Below are 13543 nucleotides of genomic sequence, written 5' to 3'. Positions count from 1 at the left end.
GCAGAGTTGGAGCTGTGCGGCAAAGTTCTAGTTCTCTTTATATCAGGGATATGCAATTAGCAGACCTCCAGCTGTTGCAAAACTACAAGTCCCATCATGCCTCTGTCTCTGGGTGTCATGCTTGTGGCTGTCAGTCTTGCTATGCCTCATGGGACTTGTAGTTCAGCAACAGCTGGAGGTCTGCTAATTGCATATCCCTGCTTTATATGTATCTTATCTGTGTGCTTTGCCTGACATTCAGATTTGAAAATTAAAGTGGAATGTTGGAGTTTTGTTTTTGTTTTTTTGCTTTTTGTTTGAGAACTGTATAATAAACTTTTTGTATTTATTTTTTTCCTTCAGACCGCCAGTTCGCAGCACCTTGAGAAAGTGCCTGAGCCTTCCATCTCCACTCCTGCAGGCCTCTGCCTATCTGTCTCCCAATACCTACTCCTCCATGGACCTGGAGGGCTGGGTGTTTGACTTCTCCTCCCCTTTGAGCTCAGATGTTCTGAATTCTGATTTACACACAAGGAACCTTGCCCTCCCCTCGTTTGACCCTGATGACTCCGGAGTAGAACTATCCCTCTCTGGTGATGACATGGACTCCTGTTCTTCAGAAGTGAATTTTCTGTAAAATCTAGAACTGTGTAATAAGTTTTTTTTTCTTTTGGTGCTCAATTCTCAGGATATGTAAAAAATGTCATACTTGGTACTATTTTTTACAGCAGCCCACAAGCTGCACAGCACTACTAAATCACTTTTCTAGAACTGGCACTTGGAAAATTTCAAAGAACGCCACACAAATCAATTTTACAAAATAAATTGAATTGGGGAAATTTATACAGGTTAATATTTACTCTGGGAGCCGCACTGTAAGGTTCCTCCATAAGGTTTGTCTCTAAAGTCTCACTTGAGTCTGAGAGTGGCAAGTAGGTGTGATGTGGATCTGAAGTGTTGCATACGCAACTGCTCATTGGTGGATCCTTATAGCGGCGTCCCAGATAGAAGTATAACTCTAAATCTATATTGCCCTCGTAATCCCCCTGCCCCCAAATTTATTTCTAAGAGTATTTCTTGAGTCATCTTCTGATCCTCCTGTGATGACATTTTTTGACAAAGACTTCAACGTCTGCAACTACTACCACTTGGACAGGCCATGGTCCTTTGCTATGAGATTTGGTGTCTAAAAAGAATGCTTGAACTTGCTATATACTTTTAAGCCTTTCCAGTTCAATGGATGGGTTTTTCTTTTTCTGTATGAGATCATTTCTAATCACTTTTATTTTTTTTATGCACGTGGCACCAAGATTTCATAAATGGTATTCACTTTCTTGGGATGAAAGCAGTACACTGGTTTAGCTCAGGGTCTTATTTTGTATGAATCTAATTTGTCACCTCTCACCAGAAGGGATGCTATATGTATATAAGAAGTTTTAATAACTTGGTGCTTTGAGATTTTAAATTAAGCCAACAATGTAGCAGTTTGATGCACAGAACAAATGTTCACGGTGAGATGACAATGGTGCTTTTGCAGTGTTCTTGAAGGCCAACTGCTCCCAAACTCTAGCTTTAGTCTGCTTGCGAATGAAATTGTACGATGACTCCTGTCCTGAATCTCAGGTATTTTCCCAACTATTGCAGTTAATACAAAATCAATGGACGGGTCACATTCCGCTTATAGCCATTTCACAACCGAATTCAGTCCATATATCGACGAGCCCCAGTGCACCTCTTCCAGTCTTTTAGACCTAACTTGATTCAGGGAGAAATAATGGATGGTGCTGTCAACAAATGGCAAAGTCACAAGTATTGTGCCAGCCCACTGATTTTTTGTTTGTTTTTTCCCTGCCAACCAATGCAACATTTCTGAGCCACTAGGGTCCCCTTCCTCAGGAATTGGTGAGCAACAGTCGTGGAGACCTTGTGAGAAGGCAGGGAACAGAATGCTAAGAAGAATTCTCACCTCCTGGCTTCTGAGAGTTCTAAAAGTTGCAGAATTCAAGCTGTCAGTGGCCAAAATGGCGTCATCGGTTCTGTCTGGAGTGTGTTTCCAAGTCCCCAGAGGTTTAAAGCGCAGGATCAGCTTTCATGCTCCAGCTGCTGCAAAGCGTTCTGTGATGCTACCTAGTTCTGCAGAAAAGCTGATTTTTTTCTTTTTTTTTTTTTTTTTCTGTCTGGGTAATGCAGACTAGATTATTATTTTTTAGGTGTTTACATTTCTAAAATTGCCAAACTATTATGGAACGTACTGTAGTTTTAACAAGGAAAGCAGTAGAGAAATTGCAAAACTAGGCATGAAAAAACATGCGCAAAACTAAAGCTGTCGTCCCTAGCAGCTAAATGAGTTGGAAAGATAAATCTGGTTGCTATGAGCAGGTCTGTGTTTATGTATGTATGTATGTATTCAATCAAACCATTTCCGACAGGGCCGCAAGAGGCCCTGAGCTACTACTAAAGGGCAAGGGAATATCCTAAATATTGCACCTTATTCTCCCAAACTGCGCTGGATACAGGAAAGGGAGAAGCAGATTGTTGTGTATAACTAGATCTGTTCTGGGTCTGGCAGTTTCCACTGTGGCAGTGAACCAATCTTTTATAGGAATTAAAAAAAAAAAAAATAGAAAACGCAAGGTGCTTATTTTATATCCTAAAAATGTAAATGATTACTCTCCATTCCTCCTTTGGCAGATAGCCTCCTGTTTACATGCGATGTCTCCATTTTATTTCAATTCATATGTTTTTATTGGGTATGAATATACACAAGATGAATTCCATATTGGAGCATCATTTCGGCTCTATCACCATGAGCTGAATAAACGATCGCTGACTCTCGGAGGCACTGCCTTTTCCCAAACAGACTGTATGCACTGGGCCACCATCTTTACACCTCCCTATTGACTTGTGCTAATTCCCTTTGCCTTCTGATCTAAGTGAAGCCTCAGTGCCTGTGAAGATCCGGCCTTGGCCATCAGGCTTCCATTTTTGTTTGAGTTTTTCTTCTTGTCAATGGTCTGTTCCGTATTTCAGTATTTTTGTTCTGTGGGGACCTTTTTTGTTTTTACTGTGCAATATTCAACCTTCCTTTTTTATTTAAAAGAATGTCCTGCACACTTACATGGTATTCATATCAACCTAACATGGGTTGCCATTTTGTAAGCTGCGTGGATTTTAGAAAATGTGTGGCCTGACGGCTTGCTAAGAGTTGTTTGCTTGTGACCAAGGATGAGCTCCGGCGTGTTCGCACACTCCACATGCAGAGCCCGCCAGGAAGTATGCACGGCGCTGCGCTAACCACAGGCAGGGAGACATTTCCTGATCTCTGCAGCTGAGCATCGGGACAATGTCTCCCTGCCTGTGATTAGCGCAGCACCATGCACACTTCCTGGCATGCTCTGCACATGGACTGTGAACACGCCGGAGCTCATCCCTACTTGTGACTGGTTTACAGGCTGGATATCTGCTCGGCACACAAGATGGCTCCCTGTTCTGTGTACCTCATATGTATGTATGTATAAATATTACCAGATATCTTGCAGAAAACCTCATTGGGTCTGTGTAAAGAAAATAATTATATATTAATGCTGGCGAAATAATATTTTAACTATGCACAGCTGATGGTTTAAAACAGTGGCCACATTTCCAGGGCCATTACTTGGTTTATGTTTTGTATAAATTGTCTTTAAACAAATGGGGCATACGTTCAACTGCCTAATAAAGGACTATAAATAAATGACATGTTTTTTGTATGTTTCGTTTTTTTCTTTTAGATTTGTGATAAGTGACAGTTTGAAAGTTTAGCACTGAAATCCAGACAGTTCTAAGTTCTAATGCACAAAATAAATAGAATTTACTTATGTAGTCATTATTTATAATGTATAAATGGAGCTACCTACATTTTTGTCCTTTTTATTGTCTTCCTATAATTTGCACAGCAGTATTCACATGGGGAGTGGGGGAGGATGAACCTGTAGCCAATCAGGGCACTGTTGCATTTAAGACAGTCTGTTCATCCCCCATGAGACCTTAAGGCATGGGTCTTCAAACTATGGCCCTCCAGTTGTTCAGGAACTACAATTCCCATCATGCCCAGTCATGTCTGTGAATGTCAGTGTGTTACAATGCCTCATGGGATGTGTAGTTCTACAACAGCTGGAGGGCCGTAGTTTGAGGATCCCTGCTAAGGCCTGGTTCACATTGGTGCGGTGAAGGAACTGCAAGTGTTTCGGACAGGAATCGCACTGCATTCACGTTTAAATTGCATGCGATTCTGCAGCTGTGCAATTTGAGCCATTATTTTGTATGTCTCAAATCGTACCGCATCCACACCAAAATCGTGCTGGACTTTTTTTTTTTTGAGTGTCGTCAACGTAACCTGCACATCTGCCGCAGTTCGCATCAATGGGGTGTGATTTTTATGCAGTGTGGGAAACTCATGGAAATCGCTGCAAATTATGTACCGCACTAGCGCTGCAACTAACGATTCTTTTTTATAATAGATTAGTTAGCCGATTATTGTTTTGATCGGATAATAACCTGATGACCTTTTAAAGTGTGGTGTATAATTTAGATAATATGTAAAGTAAAAAAAAAAAAAAATTTATTCTTAAATATATCTATGCAGTGGTAAATATAAATAACCAACTATATGGTTAGGGAGCAAAATCTCTAATCCATACATACCGAGGAAGATATACAGTGGAACCTTGGATTACGGGCATAATCCGTTCCAGGAGAATGCTCGTAATCCAAAGCACTCGCATATCAAAGCGCGTTTCCCCATAGCAGTCGATGGAAACAAAATTTGTTCTGCATTGACTTCTATGGCATGCAATACCGCAAGTGGCGCCGGAGAGCCTTGGAAATACTGTGGACAGCTCGGCTGAACTCGGAAAGGCTTGGGAACGGAGTATTTCCGGACAGCTCCGGCACCCCCGCACCTCTGACCAAATGTGGTACTGCACACCGCTGTGGCTTGAATCCTGCTCGTTTTGCAAGACGACACTCACAAACCGAGTCAGGATTTAATAAAGCTTGTATTGCGAAACTCTCGTTAACTGCGTTACTCGCAATCCGAGGTTTCACTGCAGTGTGTGTGTGTGTGTTTGTAAAATATACTATTGGAGGTTGAATCTGGTAAATATCAGACTCTGAGCTCAAACTTTTTATTTAAAGAAAAAAAGAAAGTTGACTTTTTCCTACAGTTGCACCAGAGAGCGCCAAGCAAATGATCCAAGAATCCCAACAGCTAACGTGTTAGAGGGACCATAGATCTCCCCCTTCCTCAGGGCTTAAACACAATGAAGTGGTTCATGGAATCAGAAATAATCTTGCCAGAATTTGACTTTAGTGTGTGAAAGGCCCATATTGGTAATGCAACTAGGTAATTTTTCTTGCTATATTATGCGATCTCTGTGTACCTCTACTAAGCTGTTTGGGTGATACAACTAGACCCACAAACCAAAGCCCTTAAAGTGGTTGTAAACTCTGTAAAAACACTTTTACCTACAGGTAAGCCTATATTGAGGCTTGCCTGTAGATGCTGGAAATATCTCCTAAACCTACACGGTTCCATTTCTAAAGGGGGTCATGCCGTGACTGGCGGCTCCCGTGCGCATCCTGGGCTGAAGATAAACGCTTCCAGCCAGTGGGGACATTGCAGACTTCGTTTTCAGGTAAGTGACACATAATGCGCATAGTAGCCCATTATGCTTTATCTTTGCAGAGAAATGAAGAGGAAGTAAAACCCATCAAGGTTCACTTCCTCTTTATTGCACCTACCTCTTATGCCTTGTACACACGGGCAAACATGTACGATGAAAACGGTCCGCTGGACCGTTTTCAGCGTACATGCCTGCCTGGAGATTTCTGTATGATGGCTGTACACACCATCATACAGAAATGAGAGACAATCCGCGCAGACAGACAGCGCAGTGACGTGTTCGCGCCGTCGCCGCGATGATGATGCGGCGACGTGCGCGACGCTGAAAGGTCAATGCTTCCACGCATGCGTCAAAGTCATTCGACGCATGCGAGGGATGGCGGCCGCTCGGACATGTACGGTAAGTCTGTACAGACGACCAAACATGTCCGACGGACAGGATTCCAGCGGGCATGTTTCTAAGCAAGTTTAGAAACATTTGCCCGCTCAAACGGTCTGGCGGGCAAATGTACGCTGGAATCCTGTCCGATCGGCCGTACACACGACCGAACATGTCTGCTGAAACTGGTCCGCGGACCAGTTTCAGCAGACATGTTTGGACGTGTGTACGGGGCCTTAGTTTCACATATTTGGTTCTCTGGCCCTAGATGCAATTTGTAGGGCCATTTTCACTACCTCCTTTTCTGGGCACAGTCTATAATTTGTCATTCAAGCCTTTAGTATTTTAACATTTGGTGCTACACATTTGGCACACCTAATTTTGGGCAGTTTTTTTCTTTGCAGGACCTCTCAAGCGCCATCAGTTGGGATGGGGAGCATCGGTGCACAGCCATTTTCAGGTCTCTCCAGGGATGTTCAGGTCTCTGCTCTTGCTGGGCCACTCAAGGACATTCAGAGTTGTCCCGTAGCCAGGGTGGTCTTAATAGCATCATGGGCCCGTGGGCAAAGTAATGCTCTGGGGCCCCTACGATAAAGACGGCAAGAAACAGTGGGAAAATACATAACGTAACAAAGCTATCCTGTGCATATAATATATCTGCTAGAGTGATGCCTCCCCAGCAGTATGGCCCTGCTACTCACCTGATATCCCCCCAGCACTCTGACCCCTCTACACCCCAGATATCGCCCCAGCACTCTGACCCCTCTACACCCCAGATATCGCCCCAGCACTCTGACCCCTCTACACCCCAGATATCGCCCCAGCACTCTGACCCCTCTACACCCCAGATATCGCCCCAGCACTCTGACCCCTCTACACCCCAGATATCGCCCCAGCACTCTGACCCCTCTACACCCCAGATATCTCCCCAGCACTCTGTAGTACCCCCTTTTCTAGTGGAGATACGGTGCATGTAAACTTTTGGCTCTCTGTCCACCTCCAGCACTGCACTCACCTATACCAATCAAGCAAGCAGAAGGAGGGGCGGAGGAGGAAGCATCCCTCCGGGCATTCCAAGCCTTTTGGTGCAAACAGTGCAGGACAGCTGGGCTCACCATGACACCATCTACAATGCTATTTCCGCAGGTGGGCTCTCAGTGCCTCCGACTCGGCAGTTCCCACTCCAGGTCCTACCCTGAAGCCTTCGAGTCCCAAGCATGCAGCTGGAGCCCCTGGGCAGTGCCCAGGTGTGCCCTCTCATTAAGACAGCCCTGCCCGTAGCCACTCCTTTTGTTATCTTGCCTGTGTGCTTAGGTTCATTGTCCTGTTTGGAAGATTTAACCCTTACCACAGTCTGAGATCCAGAGTGCTCTTTTCATCAAGGATGTCTCTTTACATGGCTGCATTCATCTTTCCCTCAATCCTGACTAGTCTCCCAGTTCCTGCTGCTGAAAAACATCCAAGCAGCTGCCACCACCATGCTTCACTGTAGGGGTGGTATTGGTATGATATTCTGTGTATTTGTTTGTTATCGTTTGTTAAAAAAAACTTGAAAATTCCCTGAAATTCGGATGAAAACGAATGCACGTGTTTATTGGCTGGGGTAGGCCACCATGGTCCAGTCTCATGAGACACTGCAAGACTCTTGGCAGCCAAATGTATATCTCCCAGAGGCATAATGGGGTTTGTAGTTGCACTACAGTTGGCGTGTCAGAGATACTTACCCCTGCTCTGGGAGCTGGACTACAGTTATTTTTGCCTGGTGCCCATTTTAACTGAAGGTGGCATTATAAACCCTATGGTAATATACTGTTCCTGTATCCCTTTCTAGTGTCCTCATTGGAAGATTTACCCTTGCCTCCTTTTTCCTGTGACAAGTCTACACACGATCTGACTTTTTGACAACAAATGTCCGATGGACCTATTTGATCGGACAATCCAACCGTGTGTACGCTCCATAGGACAAACTTTTGGTGTTTTTCATCGAACAAATGTTCGCTGTGCAAACAGACAAACTTTCCGGCAACAAATGTCCTACGTCGGCTAATCCGATCGTGTGTACACAAGTCCATCGGACTAAAGTCCAAACATGCATGCTCAGAATCAATGCTAACGATCAGACAACAATAGCAGAAGTTGCCCACAGGGTGGCGGTAAAGAGCTGAAAAACCACGTGATTTGGTGAATGTTGGCTGAGAAAGTCCTGCTGTGTGTCTGCAGAACAAGTTCATGGCCAACGCCCTTCGAACAAAAATCCATGGAAAAGTCTGATCGTGTGTATGAGGCTTAAGGCAGGCCACACATTATCCAATTTTCTTTCCTTCAACCATGGGTTGAAGAAGAGAAAGTCGCTAGTCACTGACTGTGTTGATGGAGGAATTCCTCCTACTGGAGCTATTGTACTGACAGTGGGAGGTTTTCCAGCTGATCGAACAAAAATACGACAGGCTGGTTGTACTGAAGTCGATCTATAGAGTTCACACCAGAAACAAAAGTAGAACATGCTGCATTTTTCCTGCACTGGACTGTACTGGAACGCAGTAAAACGCATAAAAACCGCACTGGAACACACATGTCCTAAGACTCCTTTCACACTGGGGCATTTTTCAGGCGCTTTGGCGCTGCAAAAAGCGCCTCAATAGTAAGGGGCGCTTTAGAAGCGGTGTATTCAAAGCTCCTAAAGCGCTGCAAGGAAGCTGCTTGCAGGACTTTTTTTGATGCCCTGCCAGTGCAGCGCCTCAGTGTCAAAGTGCTCTGGCTTTCACATTGGGATTGCAGATGAGGCTTCTTTCAGGCGCTTTTTTTAACGGTAAGACCCTTTTCACACTGGGGCGTTTTTCAGGTGCTTTAGTGTGAACGCACTCGGGCTTTCACATCGGGATTGCCGATGTAGCTTCTTTCAGGCGCTATACAGGTGTTTTTTTTAGCGCTAAACCGCCTGAAAAATGCCCCAGTGTGAAAGGGGTCTAATTTAGAGCCAGTTCACACCACACAAATGCACTCCAGATACATTCCGGATCAGTTTTTTCTTACAGTTCACACCGCTTACCGTTCACACCACACGCAGTTCCAGTGTGTTTATGTTCCAGCATGCTCTACTTTTTTTTTCTGCACCGGAAACTGACTGCACTGGTGTGAACTAGAGCCATCGGAATACATGGAAAATACTGCATGCATTTTTGGTGCAGAAAAAAAGCGCACGGAACTGCATGTAGTGTGAACTAGCACTTAAAGCGGACTTCCACCCAAAAAATGGAACTTCCGCTTTTTGGAACCCCCCCCTCCCTCCGGTGTCACATTTGGCAGATACCTGTATAATATAGGTATTTGCACCCATTTCCGGGAATGACTCCCACGGAGTCACTCCACTCCCCACCGCCCTCTGGCAAACACACTGGTCCCAGGAGAGAGCGAGGACCACTGGGAAAGCGCTGTGCTACTCGTGCATGCGCAGTAGGGTACCGGGCAGTGAAGCGATTGCTCGTCATCTGCTGCCAACATCGCGGGCACGCTGGACAGGTAAGTGTCCATTTATTAAAAGTCAGCAACTGCAGTATTTGTAGCTGCTGGCTTTTATTCATTTATTTTCGCAGGACCTCGGCTTTAACCTTAAAGAGGGGGTTCTCCCATAAATGTTTTTTTACGCTTTGATACCCTTAGATTCATGCTCATTTAGTCTAGGGGAATCGGCTAGTTGTTTTAAAATCCGAGCATTACTTACCGTTGTAGAGGGCGATCTTCTCCGCCACTTCCGGGTATGGGTCTTCGGGACTGGGCGTTCCTTCTTGTGTGACAGGCTTCCGACGGTCGCATCCATCGCGTCACGAGTAGCCGAAAGAAGCCGAACGTCGGTGCGGCTCTATACTGCGCCTGCGCACCGACGTTCGGCTACTTTCGGAAAATCGTGACGCGATGGATGCGACCGTCGGAAGCCTGTCAATCAAGAAGGAACGCCCAGTCCCGCAGCCCATACCCGGAAGTGGCGGAGAAGATCGCTCTCTAAAAAGGTAAGTACTGCTTCGATTTTAAAACAACTAGCCGAGTCCCCTAGACTAAATGAGCATCCATCTAAGGGTAAAAATAGCAATTTAGCAGTGAACCTCCGCTTTAATCACTTGCTTACTGGGCACATATACCCCCTTCCTGCCCAGGCGAAATTTCAGCTTTCAGCACTGCGACGCTTTAAATTAAAATTGCGCGGTCGTGCGACGTGCCTCCGAAACAAAATTGGCGTCCTTTTTTTCCCACAAATAGAGCTTTCTTTTTGTGGTATTTGATCACCTCTGCGGTTTTTATTTTTTGCGCTATAAACAAAAAAAGAGCGACAATTTTGAAAAAAAACACAATATTTTCTACTTTTTGCTATAATAAATATCCCATTTTTTAAAAAAAAAAAAAACAATTTCTCAGTTTAGGCCGATACGTATTCTACATATTTTTGGTAAAAAAAAAAAATCGCAATAAGCGTATAGTGATTGGTTTGCGCAAAAGTTATAGTGACTACAAAATAGGGGATAAAATTCTGAAATTTTTTTTATTATTTTTTTTCATGCTGTACATACCTTAGTACAGCATATTCACCCGTGCATCCGGGTTGCGAGTCCCGCGGGAGTGGGCGTTCCTCACAGGCTGTTGATTGACGGTTTCCCCAAAAACGAGCTCTCCCCCCGTCGCGTAAGCCGCGTCACGATTGGCGAAAGGAGCCGAACGGCGATGCGCATGCGCAGTATAGCGCCGACTCGCCGTTCGGCTCCTTTCGCCAACCGTGACGCGGCTTACGCGACGGGGGGAGAGCTCGTTTTTGGGGAAAACGTCAATCAACAGCATGTGAGGAACGCCCACTCCCGCGGGACTCGCAACCCGGATGCACGGGTGAATATGCTGTACTAAGGTATGTACAGCAGGAAAAAAATATTAAGAGCCTTAATCGTGATGGAATGTGGGGGGCAGTGGAATAAAAAAATGTTGTTTTTAAGGGGGAACCACCGCTTTAATGTAACATGTCACTGTCGTCAGCGCCCCCCCTATACTCATTTTTAATGTGCCATGGCATTTTGCTTAGGGCCCCAGGGAGATCAGGATCGGCCCTGCCTACAGGTAAACCTGTAGGTAAAAAAACAAACTGCTTTATTGTACCAGTAACAATACTATCTCCTCTCCAGCTGTATGGCTGATACTATGACCATTCTTATTATTATCGCTCTCTCTCCCTCTCCTCAGCATTACACGCAGCTCCCTCCCCTCAGCACTGTCACGTGATCACAGTCAGCCCTAGTGACACGCCATTGGCCTCCTCTCTCCAATGAGAGCGCGCAGTGGGCGGGGACTGGCAAGGTGTCATGGCGGCCCCCAGTTCCCGGTGACAGCGCTGTGTCCGGTCGCTGTGTGGAGGTGACAGTTGGGGTCAGAGCGGGGAACGGCGCCTCGGACACACCGGAGACATGGGGACGGTGCACGCCCGGGTGAGGATATAGGGTGCTGGCTGGATTCACATTATAGGGACCCGCCTCTGTGGTAGGAATGAGATTTCTCTACACACAGGGGGCGCTTTATTTATTGTGTGTTCATAGAGGCTCCTGTCATCCTCCGCCCTCACATGATGTCTATGGTGGGGCTGAGGGACCTCCACTGGATGAATGATGGTTGATGTCAGTCTGATAAATACCATTGCTGGCCTCCTGAAAATACCCCCCCTCTGGCTGTGTCTGACAGACCCGGAACAAGCATGAGTGTCAGTCTTTATCCTTCTACACCACGTGACAGCCAGGCAATTGGCATTCACATAAACAGAGGCCAGCAATGGCAGCCCCAAGTATTCTCTCATGACCCGTCCCTTTTTTTCCGGGGGTAGGGTTGCCACTTCATCCCTTTAAACCAGAACACATGAATTGCACAGGTTCTGAGGCTGATTTAATGCAGATAAGGCACCAAGTGAGTTTTAATTGCCACCTTAATCAGCCCCAGAACCTGTGTAATATGTGATTGGTTTTAGAGGGATGAGGTGGCAACCCTAGGGAGGGGGCGTGTGGGGCGGCAGCTGTCTCCTATGGCAGATTCTCCTGCACTTCCTGTCCCCGGTGACACAACAGGAAGTGATAAGAAATCTCTTTGAAGTTTCTGTTTGCTTCTCTGCGTTTTTACAATGATACAACTCCAGTCCTTGTCATGTGGTACTGAGGGCGAGCTCACAGCGCAGGAGGTGGGTAACTTCCTCCGCTGCTGACGCTCCGCCTCAGCGGAATGACCCAGCTTTGGCCGTAGAGGAGGCAGGGCAGTGCAGGTATTTGAAGGTGCTAACAGGTGACCTACACAATAGCAGTTCTTCCTTTCCTTGAAATGATCAAGCTTCTTCCAAGGTTCATTCACATTGATGTACACAGGATATGATGGCAGCAACATGTTGTGTGCATGTGGCATGTATGCAATGTTTACATGCATCCAGTGTTTGTGGAACCGATTGGTCGCTGCCAGTGCTGCTCCTCAGCACCGACATGTAAATATCAACAGTGGGGTAGATTCAGGTAGGGGCGCGCAATGATATGGCGGCGCAGCGTATCGTATTTACGCTACGCCGCCGTAACTTACAGGAGCAAGTGCTGTATTCACAAAGCACTTGCTCCGTAAGTTGCGGCGGCGTAGCGGAAATGGGGCCGGTGTAAGCCCGCGTAATTAAAATGTGGAAGGGGGGCGTGTTTTATGTAAATATATGATGACCTGACGTTTTGTACGGACGGTGCATGCGCCGTCCGTGTACGTATCCCCGTGTGCATTGCTCCCAAGTACGGCGCAACGATGTATTGGTTTCGACGTGAACGTAAATTACGTCCAGCCCTATTCGTGAACGACTTGTGCAAACGACGTAAAAAAATTCAAATTTCGAAGCGGGACTGACGTCCATACTTAACATTGACTGCGCCTCCTAATAGCAGGAACAACCTTATGCCGAAAAAGCCTAACGTAAACGACGTAAATAAATTGTGCCGGGCGTACGTACGTTTGTGAATCGGCGTATCTAGGTAATTGGCATATTCTACGCCGACGGCGGCCAATGTTATATTGCACACAATTCTACGCCGCCGCAATCAAGTTACGTCGGTGGAGGAAGCCTATTTTTTAAGCGTATCTGCCTTTGAGAATCGGCGTAACGATACGCGGGTGCGGATTTCAAATTACGCCGCTGTAAAAGGTACGTGAATCTACCCCAGTGTGCAGCCAGCGGCACCCCCGATTGCACACTTAGAATGAGCTCAGCTGACGCTGAACAATTGCAGGCCGAGGTGATTCTGCACATCCATCGCTGTCACATGAGTAAAGTGGATCTAAACCCTCCTGTCCTTTTCAGCAAAAGAAGCTGCCATCTTATGCCCAGTACACGCCATCAGACGGAAAAATACCGCTTTTGGTATAATCTGATGATTAGTACACAGCTTTCCAGAACCGATCATGACAGTTCATGCAAAGCTATAAGAAGGGACAAATGTGAACGATTTTCTCGTATGATACCAAAATGAAGGGCATTTATT

The 13543-nt window shown here is 45.9% G+C and overlaps 2 protein-coding genes across 2 annotated transcripts in view; both read left to right on the top strand.

The window, feature by feature from the left end:
- LOC120932941 (patatin-like phospholipase domain-containing protein 2) overlaps positions 1–2600 on the top strand; it is a 31661-nt gene extending 29061 nt beyond the window's left edge. The window contains exon 9 of the mRNA XM_040345820.1: positions 343–2600. Coding sequence (XP_040201754.1) covers positions 343–616 — 274 coding nt within the window. The 3' untranslated portion in view covers positions 617–2600. The remainder of the gene's footprint in view (positions 1–342) is intronic.
- Positions 2601–11332: 8732 nt separating this feature from the next.
- Positions 11333–13543, top strand: part of SAMM50 (SAMM50 sorting and assembly machinery component) — a 40117-nt gene continuing 37906 nt past the window's right edge. Inside the window, exon 1 of the mRNA XM_040345819.1 lies at positions 11333–11482. Coding sequence (XP_040201753.1) covers positions 11462–11482 — 21 coding nt within the window. The 5' untranslated portion in view covers positions 11333–11461. The remainder of the gene's footprint in view (positions 11483–13543) is intronic.

This window comes from Rana temporaria, chromosome 3 (genome assembly GCF_905171775.1).
Source record: "Rana temporaria chromosome 3, aRanTem1.1, whole genome shotgun sequence".
NCBI lineage: Eukaryota > Metazoa > Chordata > Amphibia > Anura > Ranidae > Rana > Rana temporaria.
The sequence above is the reverse complement of the archived record's forward strand: the minus strand, read 5'-3'. Positions and strand labels throughout refer to the sequence as shown.